Consider the following 19,564-nt stretch of genomic DNA (forward strand, 5'->3'; position numbering starts at 1 on the left):
TCAACTGGTTGTCTACTTTGTTTGAGATTCCTAATCGCATTTTCAGCAGTGAGTTGCTTATTGAAGTCATCATATAGCAAAGACATAGTTGCTAGAAATTGTTGACAAGAATTTAGGATTGCATCCTCTTTTTCTAGGTAGGTATTTTCCCAAGCACGAGGTTCACCATTTAAATAGGATATAAGGGTGAGCACCTTAATCCTATGATTGGGAAAAGTGCGAGGGCGGAGTTCAAACATTAATTTACAAGCATTAATGAACTCTCTATAGATCACCAGAAAAAGGAGGAGGTGGGTTAACCTTAGGTTCAGTGGGGAGACGAGGCAAATTTGGGGAAAGGGCAACTAAATCTTGAAAGGTCTGATTTTCTGCTTGTAGATTTTGTACAGTTTGAGTGAGAGCGTCTACCCGTTGAGTAAGGGTGACAACATGGTTTGCAAGTTCCGCTGGGTTCATGAAATGGTTCTATTATTCTGTAACAGCTCTGGTGAACGGAGTGAACCACAACTGCGGTTAGCAAGGATTTCAATGCACTTCTTTATGTGAGAATTCAGTATTGGACCCCAGGCGTCACTCCACACAAACAGGAGTTTGGGGGTTCTTTACATCATCTCTCTCTCACATAAAGAAAGGCGTTGAGCTACTAAGGATGGACGCATTACAACATGCGACCAGAACTTAGCATTTAAAATTATAATATACACTTTAAAGATTCCAATGCACCTCTATATGCAAGTGATTATCAGTACGGGACCCCAGGCGTCACTCCATGCAAACAGGAGATTGGGGGTTCTCTACATCATATCACTTACACATATAGAGATGTATTAGGCCACTAAGGTAGTTGCAATGAAATACCATCAACCCTTAGCATAGAAAAGTTAGAGCGAACATGTTCAACAAGTTAGGACAAGGCCTATAAGCAATTAGCACTTATGTCAAGCATGTAGTAAATAGGAGTTGTAGAGACAACTAATAGTTGCGTATGAGAGGCAATATAGCTCAGGTAATAATAGTTGCATATAAGAGGCAAATATTGCTCAGGTAATAATAGTTGCATATGAGAGGCAAATATAGCTCAGGTAATTTGTCCCTTTAAGAGATTCCTTAGCAACCAGTCATTAGCACAACAGTATATCCCAAGTAGTATGTTAATAACCATAAGCCATAATGAATAACAGCAATTGTTTTAGATGGAAGTATGCAGCAGATGTTTCTATAGAACTACAAGTGACACAATTGCTACTTATCCGTTTGCAAGAGATTCTATAGTGTAGGGTGTCGGCAAGGAAGGTCATAAAGGTTGTCCCTGGCAATGGCAATCTGTTGCAGTTAATGTGGCAGCATTAATGCAGAAGTTGCAGGCCGGTCCGTTGTTGCAGCATGGGGAGCGATGGCACCATAGTTTGTAGCGTTACCGAGCTACGGCTGACAATAATAGAACGGTGTGCACTGAGCAGTCAGCACACCGCTCTGTTTAAAGGATAGGGGCAGGTGCAGTGCATTAGCACTATTTCAAAAAGAAGTGCCGTGAATTGTGGCGCACTTCCGCATTCCACAGTGGAACACATGCGACGCCGGGTGATGACGTAATCGCGTGGTAACTGTAATGCGTTCCAGCTCGGAATGCACTAGAGGAAGAAGAGGGCGCGAGGAGCGCTCGTTACATGCTGTGGGCTATTCTGTTGCGCTGGGGTGTTCTTCCAACCCTGGTGCTGCAGGTGGCAGCAGTGGAGTCAAGGTTTGGGTGCTCTTTCCCAGAAGCCAATCAGGGGGGTTTGACCTCGCTGTGCATGCTGGGGAGGGGTATTTATGAGGCAGACGCTATTGGTTCTGGGTCTCCTTCTTCGAGTGTGGCACCCACCTTTAGGGTGACCACATCACGGCGCCCCGGCATTATGGCCTACCTGGCCGGGGAGTACGTGCCGCGCAGTGTTCCTGGTTCCGGTACCATGTTGGCCCGGAGCATCTGAACAGCTACAGGGACCCACCTTTGAGGATCCCAAGCTGTATTGCTGTTCGGTGGGGAGTTCGTCTGTGGAGCGCCATTGAGAGGTTGGCAATCCAAAGGGGCCTCGACAAACCACCGGGGATCAAGGTAGCTGGACACTGAAGGATTGATCACCTGTCAGTCGGTACCTGGGCGACAAGTTGAAGGAGATCCAGGCGTAATTCATCTAAGGAGAATTATCTCTGTAACTACAATCCAGAAAGGGCCTGTGGCAGAGACTTTTCCTCAAGTTTAAGTTCACCAAGGAGTGTCTGTGGCAGAGACTTTATCCTACAATTGTTAGAGTGATCAATGAGAGAGGCCTGTCCGGGTACACTAAACCCACTCAGGCAGGAGTGGCGCAGAGAAGTGTTACGCTTGGGAGCAGGACTGTTTCCCTATCATCACGCCTGAATCTGCTGTTCTCTCCTCTTCAACTTTACTTTCCCCACCGCAAGTTTATTGTTTTTACCCGACTGGGTAATAAAGAGCACATCAAAGAACACATGTTGCGGACATTCCTTTACTTCTACCAAATGCAATATTCATCATTCACCCCTAGGAATTCGGGGGAGCCATGAGGTAAACGTGCCACCCAAAACAACCAGTAGCTCCTCCCGGGGGTAGTGCTACATGTTATTTAATATATGATGTTAGGATTTTGCTTCTTAAAGGATAAGACCTTGTTACCTTAAAGTAAACCTGTGAGGAGAGATATATGGAAGCTGCCATTGCTGACCTGTATGTGAAGGCTTCTAGGCTGTCATCATAATTCTTGTTGCTTCCCACCTGAGTCACTGCCATGTAACAAGTATGCTGGATGGGAATTCAGAAATTTCAGACTTCACTAGCTGTGTCCTTGTTCCAGGCCACTAGCAATGACAGCTCCTCTGTTTCTTACCTGACAGTTTAAGGGTTAGTTTGAAGAGTTCAGTAATGGTAAATGCATAATTCTGCAGATATCAAAGACTGTTACGTATAGATTACAGAGACTGGATATTTACACCCCGTATCTATTAGCTATGTACACCGCCAATGTAGCCAACTTTCAAATTAAAATACGGCTTGATGTGATTATGTATCCAGTTGTGGCCTAACACATAAAGCTCTGTGGATATTTTCAGGTTCCTTTTTGTCCTCTGGCCTAATCTTTAACACAGAATGTTATGCTTACAAATAGGCATTGAAGAACTCACTAAACTTACCTGTGATTCTGCATTTCTTTGAAGGTACAAATAACCATTATGGAGAAAAAAATCACATAAATTATGACCTGTTAAGGCTTTCAAGATGTATTTAAACATGATATAATGTTCTCTTTACTGTAAATTATAAGGACATCAATTTGTCAATTTCCTAGCTATATTAAATTGCCACGAAGTTATATCCTTATTCTCAAAAAAATATCTTTACACATCCACTAATTAATGGCCGGTAATCTATTTTACATAAGATCGTTTCTTAATTTGTGTTTTTCTGTCTCCTTGTAACATCCTCCGTAAGCTTCTGAACTGCTCTTTTTTTCCCCTCACTTCATTGCACGTTAATTGCAGTGTGCTGCTCTGTGCACACTACACATCCCAATGTCTATAGTTCATCTTTGGAGCAAGCAAGAGAGAGTGGCTATGTTTCTACCTACTGTAGGAACATGAAGAACAAAAATAGACACCCTCTAACAGGAAGTCATATCACCAAAGCTAAAAAAGGGAATTTAGAAATTTGGGGGAGGCTAAGAGCAATATGTTGTGTCTCCACAATGCAGAAAGACTGTTAACAGGTCACCATCTTTATTAATAACACAAATGTCCTGCTTCAATTCCTCTTACTACTTCTTAAAGCAGAAATGCCATAACATTTTCTTAACCCATTCCAGCCACCGCCTCTTGGCACTTTAAGAGTTTCTAAAAGCCGGGAGGTAGAGATGGGCATTTGGGTCATGCGACTGCTGTAAGAGGCTGTCACAGCAGTCACATGATCGGAAATCGTTCATGAGTTTTCCGGTCCCCATTGTAGAGCGTGCAGAAAATGTTTACATATACAGTATGCAGACTCTCAGCGTTAGAGCCCACCCGTCGAGAGGCTGCATATATGCGCCACATTGGCTGGAACAGATTAAAAAGCAATACACAATATCCCTCCCCAGTTACTCTTCCAAACTTGGTAACATTATAATGGTGCCTAGGTAAAGGTGTGATGTTTTCTGAACTTCATCAAGTTCCACACCCCAGTTCATGACAGTGGGAGTTGTTGTCTGGGCTTCTGGATGTTTGTGGCCATGTGACATCTCTTGCACGCTGCACCTTCAATATATTAAAGGTTGCATTTGGGTTTAAATATGCTTAATGCGGCATGGTGACTTTCAACAAACATTCATTAGTGGAGATTCAATCACTGTCATTTAAAACACATGCACCAGGAAGATTCACCTGTGGTGAATGTTTGGCGAATGTCAAATTTAAAGTTGTCCTAAAGGCTGAAGGTGTTTTTAGGTAAAAACAAAAGTCGTCAAACTTCATACAGCGGAAAGTAGATACGAAACAAACCCCCTAGGAGCAACAATGAGCCCTTATAAAAGGAGCTAGGAAAATACAAAGGAGTACTTCAGAGTAGTCACCGAGTCAGTCAGCTACATTCCATGAACCAACAAGAATATGCTGTATGTATGGCCATATTAATACTTTATGGAAGGTTCATGGGCTAAACATATCAGAATAATATGACAAAGATCGACAAAGCTCTGCACAAATTTTTAATAAATTATTTTTATTGTTTACTGTGCCGTCTAAAGTTCGAACAGGGTTCACTTTTGGGTTCCCTTTTCCCCCCCCTTTTTTTCTAATAACATATTTACGGATGTTGGCAATTTAAGTGCTGTTCTTCTATTTCTTCACACATTTATATATCACCTATGTATCAAACTGAAATTTTATATATCGTATAGGATACATGATAGAGGTTGATTTCTTCTGTTTAAAATACAGTAAAATAAATGTGAGAAATTTTGTCTGTGAAGGTATCACTATTGGAGCTGCTTGCAGCCTGGCCCTTGTACGATCCTTCCTTTGTGAAGCCGTGTCTCAGCTACCAGCAGAGAAAAGTAAGATCTTCCATGTCATTCTCCAGCAGCTGGCAGGACCACACATACGAAGTGAAGCTGTAAGTATCACTCATATTACAAATTATCAAATTCAACCTGGGAATGGGTCAGTTTATATTTTTATTTTTATTTTATATCATATTTTCTCTGGGGATTAGGTCATCTGATTTATACAAATTAATGATCACATATGCTAACCCGATAGGTATAAAAATCAATCAAATCTACAGTACATTAGTAGCACCAAAATATCATTATATTTTAATAAAATGCAGAGTTCCATGTAGCTGGGTGCTTGGCTAAGAATGGAGAGTGAGAGAAACACTGGCTGCAGCTGCTCTCTGTAGATGCTGCCCTGCAGCGCTGAACTTGTTAACTCCTGTATCAGCAAGAGGAGGGAGCTGCTGAGCAGGCAGGAGGAGTTCAATAGACAGAGTCAGGCAGCACTGCACTCTGGGAATTGTAGTCCAGGGGAGAGAGACTTTACTATTTTCTCATGCTCTACGGCTAGGGTTGCCACCTCATCCCTTTAAAAAGGAACACATCTGAATTACACAGATTCTGAGGCTAATTTAATGCAGATAAGGCACCAAGTGAGTTTAATTACCACCTTAATCAGCCACAGAACCTGTGTAATTCAGATGTGTTCCTTTTTAAAGGGATGAGGTGGCAACCCTATCTACGGCAGTGGTCATCAACCCTGTCCTGCAGGGCCCACTAACAGGCCAGGTTTTATGTATTACCTTGGGGAGATGCAGTCTAGAATACTGCAATCACTGAGGAGCAAATGATATCACCTGTGATGTATTTCAGTTATCTTGCAAACCTGGCCTGTTAGTGGGCCCTGCAGGACAAGGTTGATGACCACTGCTCTACGGGACACAGCTTCTTCTTGCCTTGGAGGTGACTGTAGAGTACATATAGCTGTCCCATGTGCAAAGCAGTGGCCTGAGCAGGATCCAGAGTGCTGCTAACAGTCATGCTGCGTACACACGACCATTTTTCACAATGTGAATTTTTTTTATCTGAATGCTGAAAATGCCTTTTAAAGCGTTTTTTAACCCAAGAAAAAAAAATGGATCCTGCTCCTTTAAAGCATGTTATATGACACAGTGCTTGTCCTGTGTCGTTTTGCCCCATGTAACACCTAAAAAACTTGGCTGATCCTGCCAGTTTCTCCACACCCTCTGTAAACTGACCACAGTGTATCATGGCTGCTGAGAACAGACACTGTGGTCAGTTTACATGACTCTGTCATCAGCGGCCTGCTATCTGCTCTCCTCTCTGTTTCTGTGTCCTCCTACCCCCTCCCCTCTCTGTCTGTGTGTGAGCCACCCCTCCTGCTGCTCTCATAACAGTAACCTGTATACACCATAAGCACTGACTCCCATTGCAGTGTCCCCCTCTGTGAATGTTTTATAAATATAAATGATGTAAATACCTAATTTAAAAGCCGAGATTGCAACCACATGACCAGCCAGCTCTCTCCTCCTTTCCTCCTCCTCTCCTCCCCTCCTGGCTGACATCAGCAGGAAAGTCTCAGCCCCACCCACTGCATCTCTCAGAGGATAAAGGGAGAAAGCTGGCCAGTCATGTGATCGCAATCTCAGCAGTGAAATTAGGTATTTGCAGCATTTATTTTTATAAATCGCACACATAGGGGGATATTACAATAGGAGGTAGTGCTGATGGTGTATACTGGCTTAACAATCACTTTAAGGTAAAAAAAAACTGTTGCCTTTACAACCACTTTAAAATTTTCCTTTTTGTGGTGTTTTCATAAATGGCTGCAACTGGCTGTTGTAAAGCCAGTTATAATCAATCCACGCTCCGGGTTGAGATGTGTGGGGTGCCATTAAGAATGAATGGCAGCCCCACATATCTCTACAGAGCAGTGCATTTTGGCATCAGGTGATTGTGGGTGCGGGAATAGCTGCGATTCCCACAACCGCCCTGCATAGTGTGTACAAGACCTAAATCTAGATACACAATATACCATTTTTGTTGTTCGATTTCCTTTAGATTTATATATGAATATCCCAAGATTTGCCAATGGTGGGCAGCAGCCCCAATTGATATACAACAGAATCCACAAGGCAAATGGGGAAATGATGAGGAGCACTTGGGCTTTGTGACACGCAAAGAGTAAATAGTTGAGTAGACACACAAGTAAATATAAGATCAAATATTTATTGGGAAGGTTTAAAAAGTCCCCTCTACATGAAATTATCCAAAATGACTGAACATTAAATTTACCTAACATCAAACAGAATATAATACATTCTAAGTAGTGTGATGGTGGGACTCTGTGCTATGTGAAAGATTGCTGGTTTACGCCAGATTTTGGAGAGAAAGACACATTAATTGCACAGATGTGTCTTGGGTGTTTTAGTTCTGACCTGACATGGCTCAGAGCCCCACCCAACAGACAGGAAGTCTGTTCCTGGGAATCAGGTGGATTCCCAATCCCTCTGAGAGGAGTCAGAGACGCTGCATGGGTGTTGAGCAGCAAGACGCTTATCAGGAGAAAGCTACGGTAGGTTTGAGCTTATCCCTAGGAAACTGTTTGTTCGGAGGAACAGAACTTAGGTCTAGGCTAAAGGCCTGAAACAGCCGGATGGCAAGTATGGAAGCCAGGAGGCTAAACTGTTGGTTATGCAAGATGCAGAAATACTGTTGTATTTGTGAACTTGTGTGCTTTTAAATAAAAGTGGGCTACCAGGCCCTTAAAAACTCAGTTCTGGACTGGCGTACTCACTGGAAAACGCACCTACCGTGGAGTCTGATCACCCCAATCTTACAGTCGATATAATGGATAGTGCGTTTGTCAAGTGGTCTGATGTGTTTTGACAAAGGTGGTCTTCTTCAGGGTTTGCCCTTGGATATAAAAATCAGTGCAAGGGTCACAGCAAACAATCCCATAAAGTCTCCACTAGCAGCATATACACCTCCAACCAGCATCTACTCAGAGTTCATTTGCTTAAATTCATATTTATTTTGCTGTTAATTATGTTTGTCTATTTTTGCTATGTCTTTTCCTGTTATCATGCTTCTTGCATCACTTTTCTTTTTCTGTTCACTGAGCGATAATTTGAAACTAGAAACTTAGTCTCCCTCTTTGCTCTTTGAAGAATGTAATGTCTGTCGTATTTCTGTCGGATGTGATGGCGTGTATTACAAATGTTTCCTAAACGTTTCATTGTTTTTCGAGAAAACATGTGGTAGCTATTGTGTGTGTATGGGGAAAACTGCGGAGCTATTTTACCCCAGTAGTACAGGCATACCCCACTTTTAAGTACACAATGGGACTAGAGCATGAATGTAAGGGGCAGGGGCACACTGGAACAGGGTGGGCTATGCTCTCTGAGCTTCAGCTCCTTATACTGTGGTTGCAAAATGTCTGTACAGTACTTGTAAGGCACTTTACATACACTCGCGGGTATGTCCTTACTCGCGAGTGTATGTAAAGTGAGTGTACTTAAAGCGGGGTATGCCTGAAATCACTTTCAGTCTGCTGCTTGTTGTTAGCGATTGTTATCCTGGGATCTGGAAAATATCTACGCAGGGTGAGGCTGAGAGTGTCCGTGTTACACCTATCAGTCTTGGTAAGATATCTACTTGTCACACTTTTATCTGCTGTCACTGGAATGATGAAAGGTTCATTGGAATTTGACAAAGAGATAAAAAAATAACAAACTGTAGGTGAAAATATAAAACATCTTACATTAAGGTGGTAGCAAAATTGTATGTCTCCTATATGTAAAGCCTAGCCAATATGTAGTGATGGAAAGCTGCCATTGATGGCCTCTTATTTTTTTACTCACTGATGTGGAATTCTGACTTTGCAGAAAGCAAAGTCAGAATTCCTGATTCGCAGACTTGTTATCAGGGACTTCAAAAGTTTTTAAGCTATTGGATCAATGTGACAGTCAGGAAAATAGCATAGCCAAATAGGACAGGTCAACAATAGCAGGCTACATATTTATCTCTTCAAAGGGTTCCTTCAATTCTGATGACAATAAAATTAACGTGGATGTAAACCCTAATGGCCCGTACACATGATCCGAATATCGTACGACGGATCGTACGACTTTTTTCGCTTAATAGTCGCAAGTAAAATAAAATGGGTTATTAAAGTCACGAAAATTCTCGTACGACAGAAAAAAAAAATCGGAAGTGATGTCATGTGTTGTAATGTAATTGTATTGTATTTTCGGACGGCAACTATACTGACTAAACGAAAATCGTACGATCTGACATCGTACGAGGAAAATTTTTGTGCTTGTCCGATCGAATAATATCGGATGAACTGTCGTGATCGGCTCTCGAAAGTAGTGTACACACGATCCGAAAATCGTACGATTCTTCCTCGGACGATCGTTTTCGTCCGATATTCGGATCGTGTGTACGGGCCATTACTTTAGCATGCAAAGCGTTGTGTATTATTACCAATTATTTAACTACTTATTTCACCTTTTTCCAAAATGTTTTGCATCTCACTGCTGCTGCTCTCATAAACCACTTATTTTCTGCATACATGTCCTCCATTGATGCCTACATTGCATTTAAGAAGGTTTCTTAGTGGTGACAACAATGGGTCAAGCTTCTGCAATGTGTGTTTAAAGCGGAGGTTCACCCAAAAATCCACTTTTTGACATTAGCTCCAGCATACTGCTAACATCTGCAGTATGCTGTTTTTTTTTTTTGTTGTACTTATAGTTATATGAGCCCTTGTTATCCGGCTCCGAGCGGGGAATCCTGCGGGGAATGGGCGTTTCTAAGCGAAGAGGAGTTGATTGACGGCTGCTAAGGCACGTCACGCCTTCCGAAAATACACAAAGTCACACTCGGGCGTTTACGGTGCCTGAGCCTGCCATGTAGAGCTGACTGCGGACGCGTGTAAACACCCGAGTGTGACTTCGGGTATTTTCGGAAAGGCGTGACATGCTTTTGCAGCCCGTCAATTAACTCCTCTTTGCTTAGGAACGCCTATACCTGGAAGTAATCCCCCGCTCGGAGCCGGATAACAAGGGCTCGTATAACGATAAGTACAAAAAAAAAACCAGCATACTGCAGATGTTAGCAGTATGCTGGAGGGATGTAGCTAATGTAAAAAAGTTTTTTTTTGGGTGAACCCCCGCTTTAATGGTCATTTATAGTCTCCATCAGAAGTAATTGGGTGAGGAAGGAGACAGTGGATGAACATTGTCTTCTACATGACAAGAAGGGTCTGAAAAATAATTTCCACAGCAGGATCATAAGGTTATTACAATATTATTCTACAGGATTTATATAGCGCCAACAGTTTGCACAGTGCTTTACAACATGAGGGAAGATAGTACAGTTACAATAAAATGCTATAAATAAGGGATCAAAGGGCCATGCTTGTTAGAGCTTATAATCTAAGGCCCCTTTCACACTGGTGCATTTTTCGAGCGTTATTCGAGCGTTATTCGCGCGTTATTCGAGCGTTATTCGCGCGTTATTCGAGCGTTATTCGCGCGTTATTCGAGCGTTATTCAAGCGTTATTCAAGCGTTATTCGAGCGTTTTTCAAACATTATTCAAGCGTTATTCAAGTGTTATTCGAGCGTTTTTCAAACATTATTCAAGCGTTATTCAAGCGTTATTCGAGCGTTTTTCAAACATTATTCAAGCGTTATTCAAGTGTTATTCGAGCGTTTTTCAAGCGTTATTCGAGTGTTATTCGAGCGAAGCCTCATCTGCAATCCCAATGTGCTGGTAAATCACCGCTAAGACCCTAACGTTTTAGGGCGTTTTTGCAGTGCCTCAGTGTGAAAGGGCGAGGCGTTTTTACAGCGCTTTAAATTCATTTCAATGGAGAGGGGCGTTTTTGGAGCGTTTTTTCAGCGCCCAAAAGCTGCTCCAAAGATGCTGCTTGCAGGACTCAGTGTGAAGGGGTCCATTGAGATGCACGGAGAGCGTTTTATGAGCATTTTAATAGCGCTATTTTTAACGCTAAAACGCTGTAAAAACGCTTCACTGTGAAAGGGGTCTTAGAGATAAGGTTTTATTTAAATAAAAGTTGCAGAATTAAAGCAGTAGTAAACCCGCTGAACTTTTTTTCTTAACCCTGTAAAGCAAAAGGCATAATGAACTAGTATGCACCGCATATACTTACTTTAGAACGAGGCATCAGTAATTTACCTGGTCCACGCCGAGGGATATGACATCCTGCCTCGCCATGAGCGCTGGAGCCGCGATGTCGTCACTCCAGCGCATGCGCGCGGGAGACTTCTTTCCGGCAAGGTCCGGCTTCTGCCGGGCCTTAAGCCAAAAATCCCCTGTGTGCATGCGCCGCTGCATTCAGCGGCTCATTGCGAGAGGAATATCTCCTAAAACGTAAAGGTTTAGGAGATATTTTTTTTACCTATAGGTAAGCCTTATTATAGGCTTACCTGTAGGTAAAAGTAAAAAAATAGACTATACAACCGCTTTAAAAAATACTGAAAATTATTTTTGAAATCACATTAACCACTTCCATACTGGGCACTTACGCCCCTTCCTGCCCAAGCCAATTTTCAGCTTTCAGCACTGTCGCACTTTGAATGACAATTGCGCGGTCGTGCTACACTGTACCCAAACAATTTTTTTATCATTTTGTTCCCACAAATAGAGCTTTCTTTTGGTGGTATTTGATCACCTCTGCGGTTTTTATTTTTTGCGCTATAAACAAAAGAAGAGTGACAATTTAAAAAAAAAACACTATTTTTTACTTTTTTATTTAATAAATATCACAATTTAAAAAAAAAAAAGTTTTTTTTCCTCAGTTTAGGCCGATATGTATTCTTCTACATATTTTTGGTAAAAAAAATCGCAATGATCACATATTGATTGGTTTGCGCAAAAGTTATAGCGTTTACAAAATAGCTGATAGATTTATGGCATTTTTATTTTATTAATTTTTTTACTAGTATTGGCGGCGATTTGCGATTTTTTTACTGTCACCGTGACATTGCGGCGAACACATCGGACACTTTTGACACGTTTTTGGCGCCATTCACATTTATACAGCGATTAATGCGATAAATATGCACTAATTACTGTATAAATGTGGCTGGCATTCAAGGGGTTAACACTAGGGGGTGAGGGAGGGGTTAATATGTATACCTAAATTGTGTTCTAACTGTGGGGGAAGGGGGGTGACTGGGGGAGGTGACCGATCTATGTCCCTATGTACAAGGGACACAGATCGGTCTCCTCTCTCCCCTGACAGGACGTGGAGCTCTGTGTTTACACACAGAGCTCCACGTCTTGTCCCTGTAGCCGCCGATTCCGAGTGCCTGGCGGACATCGCGACCGCCAGGCACGCGCATCGGCATCTCGGGGACGCGCCGGGCACGCGCGCGCTGCCGCCGGCGCGCTCGCGCGCCCCCCGGTGGCCGCAAGAATACAGGACGTCAATTGACGTCCTGTTGAATTTTCAGAGTCACCGTGGAGCCGTCATTTGACGATGGCCCGGTGCTCTAGTGGTTAATATGTTAACGTGGTATTAAACCAAAACCCTACATTGTCATCTATTGCAGCTTACCGTTCATTAGATGTGGTGGCTGCACTCGTTTTCTTTTTTTAAATAGCTTCCTTTACCTTAGTGCAGTCCTCCTTCACTTACCTCATCCTTCCATTTTGCTTTTTAAATGTCCTTATTTCTTCTGAGAAATCCTCACTTCCTGTTCTTCTGTCTGTAACTACACACAGTAATGCAACACTTTCTCCCTGGTGTGGATAAAGCCTCTTGAGGGGGCGAGTAGGAGTGTCAGGACCCCCACTAACACACAGCTCCTTTCTCTATCTGCAAAGTATAGATAGCATCCTGACCCTCCTGATCGCCCCCTCCCCCCTCAAGAGGCTTTCTCCACACCAGGGAGAAAGTGTCGCATTACTGTGTTTAGTTACAGACAGAAGAACAGGAAGTGAGGATTTCTCAGAAGAAATAAGGACATTTAAAAGCAAAATGGAAGGATGAGGTAAGTGAAGGAGGACTTCACTAAGGTAAATGAAGCTATTTAAGGAAAAAAAGTTACCTTTACAATCCCTTTAAGCTTTTTTCGTCTGTTTTCATCCGGTGATGTGGCCAGTAACAAAGCTCCTGTATTAGACACTCTGGATCAAGGAGCACAGAGACAACAGCACTGCCAGTCTGGGAGGGGAGTGTTAGATGCACTAGCAGATTTAGATACACTAACAAATTGAAACCAAACTATGCTGCTACATCTACAGGACAGCTTGTTTTGTTAGCCGATTAAGGACCGCCGCACGACTATTTACGTCGGCAAAATGGCACGGCTGGGCACATGGACGTACAGGTATGTCCCCTTTAAGATGCCCACCCGTTGGTCATGAGCCCGTGGGTCCTGTCCTCCAGACCCGACCGCCGCCGGTGTCCCGTGATCGGGTCACAGAGAGGAAGAACGGGGAGAGGTGAGTGTAATCAAACCTTCCCCGTTCTTCCTAGTGTGGCTGTCAGTGATCGTCTGTTACCTGCGTTAGGGAACGACGATCAGTGATGTCACACGCACAGCCATGCCCCCCCCATTGTAAGAACACTCCCTTAGAACACACTTAACCTCTAAAGCGCCCAATCCTGGTTAACCCCTTCACTGCCAGTGTCATTTTCACAGTAATCAGTGCATTTTTATAGCACTTTTCGCTGTGAAAATGACAATGGTCCCAAAAATGTGTCAAAAGTGTCCGATGTGTCCACCATAATGTTGCAGTCATGAAAAAAGTCGCTAATCACCACCATTAGTAGTAAAAATGATTAATAAAAATGCCATAAACTATCCCCTATTTTGTAAATGCTATAAATTTTGCGCAAACCAATCAATAAACGCTTATTGCGATTTTTTTTTTTTTTTACCAAAAATATGTAGAAGAATACCTATCGGCCTAAACTGAGGAAAAAATATATTTTTTATATATATATATTTTGGGGATATTTATTATAGCAAAAAGTTAAAAATATTGCATTTTTTTTAAAATTGTCGCTCTATTTTTGTTTATAGCGCAAAAAATAAAAACCGCAGTGATCAAATACCACCAAAAGAAAGCTCTATTTGTGGGAAAAAAAGGATGCCAATTTTGTTTGGGAGCCACGTCCCACGACCGCGCAATTGTCAGTTAAAGCGACGCATTGCCGAATCGCAAAAAGGGGCCAGGTCATTCCGGGTCTTAAGTGGTTAAAAAGCACAGATTTACTGGCAGGATCATCAGATGAAAATAAAAGAAAGAAAGTCTAAATAAGAAACATAATGCAGCCAATACATCTCAGGCCTCGTACACAAGACCAAGTTTCTCTGCAAAAACCAGCAAGAAACTTGCTGGGAGATATTTTATTGCCGAGGAAACCGGTCGTGTGTATATTTTCGTCGAGGAAACTGTCGATAAACTCGACGAGCCAAAAAGAGAGCAAGTTCTCTATTTCCTCGACGGGAATGGAGAAACTTGCCTTGTCGAGTTCCTCGACAGCCTAACAAGGAACTCAACGAGGAAAACGATGTGTTTCGCCCATCGAGTTCCTCGGTCGTGTGTACGAGGCTTAAGAATTGGTAAACTGCAATCTAATAAATGTTTGCTTTTTGGGTTTAATCATTTCCGGCCATGCTATAGCCAAAAGTCAGCTACAGCGTAGTCGTTCAGTTCTGGGAGGGTGCTTATTAGTGCCATCTCTTCAGTGCCGCCTCATCTATGCAGCCTCATCAGCGCATCATCAGTGAAGAAGAAAAAAAAAATTCAACATTTTTGTTCTTTTTTTATTTGTTTAGCACAAAATAAATACCCAATGGTGAATAAATACCACCAAAATAAAGTTATATCTGTCTCAAAAAGATAATAAAAAATTCATATGGGTATAGCATTGCCTGACCACGCAATTGTCATTCAAAGTGTGAAAGAGCTGAAAGCTAAAAATTGGCTTGGGCAGGAAGGGGGTGAAAGTACCGAGTATTAAAGTGGTTAATACTGCTTTCATCTTATATACAATTTTAATGATTGAGTTTACATCTGCTATAAATGTAGTAGAAAAATGCATGCCTAATTGACTAAAGCTTTACAATCATGCATCAGAAGTTTATATTGGCTTTACTAAGGTAATTACCTGCTTGGATAGTTCTCAGGTGACATGCTTACATCATCAGTAAAATGTGACAGTCATTTAGAAAGTTAATGCTATTGAATTGAACTGTACTGCTTTTATAAGGGCAGAGTATATTGTGACCTCCTGTATTGGCAGAGACTAAAGTGAATGCCTAATATATTCCTGTAAATGGTTGGAGAATATACAGAAGAGTAATCAATTACAAATATATGAATACATTCAGTAAATAGAGATGTACCTATGTTATAGAATTTGCAACGATTTACATTGTTTCCCTTGTCCGTGTGTGTGTGCTGTAATGGAGAAACTTTGATTTAGGACCTAATGACTAGTTAAATTCAGACACACAATTATTTATTTTTTCTTTAGTCCCTCGGAGGGAGCATTCTTAGTGGAAGTTCTACTTGGGACCTGAATCCTATTCTGGCTGTTGGGAACTGCACATTCAACCTTGCTTCCGAAGGTAAGTCTCTCAAGCTTGTCATTATGGTTTGAAGTGGAGAGTATGTTGGTTTGTTTTTCCCACCACCATATACCATTATTCTTTATTTTGTATTACTGCTCCTCCCTCAATATAGCCATCTTATAGGGATGGGCGAACGGTTCGGCCCAAGCATAAGTTCGGGCCGAACTTTGGTTGTTCAGATGTTCTGGCGAACACCGAACAATATGCTGAGTTCGGGGAAAATTCAAAAGTGGGGGAACCCCGTTAAAGTCTATGGGACACTAACATGAAAAACCAAAAGTGCTAATTTTAAAGGCTTATATGCAAGTTATTGTCATAAAAAGTGTTTGGACATGTATCAATGCAAAAAAAGTTTTAAAAACGCCTGTTTTTACGGGAGCAGTGATTTTAATAATGCTTAAAGCGAAACAAAAGTGAAATATTCCTTAAAATTTCGTACCTGGGGGGGGGGGTGTCTATAGTATGCCTGTAAAGTTGTGCATTTTCCCGTATTTAGAACAGTCCCTGTGCAAAATGAAATTTCTAAAGGAAAAAAAGTCATTTAAAACTAATCATGGCTGTAATGAATTGTCGGGTCCTGCAAATTCCATACCAGGCCCTTCAGGTCTGGTATGAATATTAAGGAGAACCCTGTGCCAATTGTTTTTTTTTTTTAAATGGCGTAGTGGTCCCCCCAAAAATCCATACCAGACCCTTATCCTGGCAGGCCGCAGGAAAAGAGGGGAGATGAGAGAGTGCCCCCCCTGAACCATACCAGGCCACATGCCCTCAACATGGGGAGGATGCTTTGGTGTCTGGACCCCAAAGCACCATTTCCCCATGTTGATGGGGACAAGGCCTCATCCCCACAACCCTTGCCCAAGGGTTGTTGGGGTCTGCGGGCAGGGGGCTTATAGTAATCTGGAAGCCCCCTTTAACAAGGGGACCTCAGATCCCGACCCTTATGTGAATTGGTAATGAGGTACATTTTACTTCTACCATTTCACCCAAAAAAAGTGTAAAAAAAAAGACCCAGCTTGAGACAAGTCCTTTATTAAAAAAGAAAAAAGTCCTCTGATGCCATGGAGAAACCGCAGGAAACTCCCGTGGCATCAGAGGGGGCGGGGTCACCCGTGAATGTCACCGGGTTGCCCCGCCCTCAGCTATATAAGAGCTGTCACGCAGGGCTGTATTTTGGCCTATGCCGACAAGGCCCAGGCCTAGGGTGGCACTTTGTGGGGGTGGCGCCTCCCCTGCACAAAAACATCCCCCTGACCCGTCCTCCCGAGTCCCGGCTACCGCGGCTTCCTCCCAGCTCACATACAGCCTCCCACATCCACCGCCCAGAGCCACTGAGGTGCCTGACCAGTGCAGAGTTATCTGCAGCCTTGCGTGCTGCGCTGGGGTCTGGGAGCCTGGACGTGTCTTCTTCAGACATCCCGCCCACTGCTTCACCATGCAGCGTGACATCCAGCCTAGACTCAGGTAGGAGGACGCCGTTGTAAGGGCAGAGTGGGGAGCCCGAGTGTATGGCAGCCAAGGAGTGAGTGTATGGGAGGGGGTGGAGGGCTGTGCAGTCTCATTTTGCTGTGTTTGGAGGACTGGTGGCAGCCTGTTTTTGCTGGGACTTGTAGTGCCCCGTTTTTGCTGGGACTTGTAGTGCACTGTGGGGGCTGAAATATGGCAGCCCCGTTTTTGCTGGGACTTGTAGTGCACTGTGGGGGCTGAAATATGGCAGCCCTGTTTTTGCTGGGACTTGTAGTGCACTGTGGGGGCTGAGATATGGCAGCCCTGTTTTTGCTGGGACTTGTAGTGCACTGTGGGGGCTGAAATATGGAAGCCCCGTTTTTGCTGGGACTTGTAGTGCACTGTGGGGCCTGAGATATGGCAGCCCTGTTTTGCTGGGACTTGTAGTGCACTCTGGGGGGCTGAGATATGGCAGCCTCCTATGCTGGGACTTGTAGTGCACTTTGGGGGGCTGAGATATGGCAGCCTCCTATGCTGGGACTTGTAGTGCACTCTGGGGGGCTGAGATATGGCAGCCTCCTATGCTGGTACTTTTTGTGCACTCTGGGGGGGGGGCTGACATATGGCAGCCTCCTATGCTGGGACTTGTAGTGCACTCTGGGGGGCTGAGATATGGCAGCCTCCTATGCTGGGACTTGTAGTGCACTCTGGGGGGGGGCTGACATATGGCAGCCTCCTATGCTGGGACTTGTAGTGCCTTAGACTGTGGGGGGACTGAGGAATCCTCATTCCGCCACTGAGGGCACTACAAGTCCCAGCAGAGTGGGCTGCCATTCTTCCATCCCCTGTAGTCTAGGGCACTACAAGTCCCAGCATAGGGGGCTGCCATATCTCAGCCCCCCGGAGTGCACTACAAGTCCCAGCATAGGGGGCTGCCATATCTCAGCCCCCCAGAGTGTACTACAAGTCCCAGCATAGGAGGCTGCCATATATCAGCCCCCCAGAGGGCACTACAAGTCCCAGCAGAGCAGGCTGCTCTTACAGAACAGGAGAAAGAGATGAGGGGTGTACTGGAAGGGGAGAGAAGGAGGCACAGGTTTGAGATAAGGGGGGATTTTTTTCTGAACGTGAGGATTTATGCTGGAACCAGGAGATTGGGGAGGATTTGTGCTGGGGGAGGATTTGTGCCAAGAGATGTAATTTATGCTGGGAGGGGGAGATGGGGGAGGATTTGTGATGGGAGGGGGGTTTTATGCTGAGAGGGGGAGATGGGGAAGGATTTGTGCTGGGAAAGGGAAGGTTAAGGCAAGGGTTTGTGCTGAGAGGGGGGATTTATGCTGGGAGGGGGAGATGGGGAAGGATCTGTGCTGGGAAAAGGGAGGTAAAGGCAAGGGTTTGTGCTGAGAAGGGAGATTTTCACTGGAAGGGGTTATATGAGGGTGAGGATTTGTGCTGAAAGGGAGTATTTTTGCTGCTAGGGGGAGATGGAGGGGGCGGGGGTCTGGAAGGGGTGTGGTTTACAGATGATAGGGCGGGTCTTAAATATGAAGGGGTGTGGCTTTGACAGGAAGGGTGGGTCATATTTAAATGAGGGGGTGCACGAATTTTAGTCAGGCCTAGGGCAGCACAAAACCTAAATACACCACTGCTGCTGCGGGAGTAGCGTCACTTGACGGGAGTCTCCTATGGAGGCGCATCAGTATCGGCTGGTTTTTTTTCCGGTATCGTCGGAGCGAGATAGATCTACATCGATGGACTTTTTTATTTTTTTATTTTTTAATAAAGGACTTGTCCCAAGCTGGCTCTTGTTATTTTTTTAAAATTTTTGTCACTTTTTTGGGTGAAATGGTAGGGGTACAATGTCCACCCGTTACCAATTTGCATGGGAGGGCCGGGATCTGGGGGTCCCCTTGTTAAAGGGGGCTTCCAGATTCCGATAAGCCCCCCGCCCGCAGACCCCCACAACCACCGGGCAAGGTTTGTGGGGATGAGGCTCTTGTTCCCATCAACATGGGGACATGGTGCTTTGGGGTCCAGACCCCAAAGCATCCTCCCCATGTTGAGGGCATGTGGCCTCTCATCCCTCCTCTTTTCCTGCAGCCTGCCAGGTTGCGTGCTTAGATAAGGGTCTGGTATGGATTTTTCGGGGGACCCCACGCCATTTTTTTTTATTTGGCACAGGGTTCCCTTTATCCATACCAGACCTGCTATAAATTGGTGGACATGCAGTTAGATCTTCCACTCTCATTTGCTGGTGAGCTGCATCATTAGATGCAGCTCACTGTTCACACCATTCTTTGTAAATAGGCTCTTAATATTTTTTTGACATCTGTGTGGATGAAAGGAGTAGACCTACATGCAGGCACACATTTTAGGGACGCATCCCTTTACATTTTAGGCTGCCAATGTCCATACCTGCATTAACACGAATGTGTGTCAACAGTTGTTC

General features: G+C 43.9%; 1 protein-coding gene across 1 annotated transcript in view; it reads left to right on the plus strand.

Moving 5' to 3' along the window:
• LOC120943719 (aldehyde oxidase-like) overlaps nucleotides 1–19,564 on the plus strand; it is a 188,219-nt gene that overhangs the window by 60,813 nt on the left and 107,842 nt on the right. Inside the window, exons 4-5 of the mRNA XM_040357194.1 lie at nucleotides 5,004–5,146; nucleotides 15,573–15,666. Coding sequence (XP_040213128.1) covers nucleotides 5,004–5,146; nucleotides 15,573–15,666 — 237 coding nt within the window. The remainder of the gene's footprint in view (nucleotides 1–5,003; nucleotides 5,147–15,572; nucleotides 15,667–19,564) is intronic.

This window comes from Rana temporaria, chromosome 6 (genome assembly GCF_905171775.1).
Source record: "Rana temporaria chromosome 6, aRanTem1.1, whole genome shotgun sequence".
Lineage (NCBI taxonomy): Eukaryota > Metazoa > Chordata > Amphibia > Anura > Ranidae > Rana > Rana temporaria.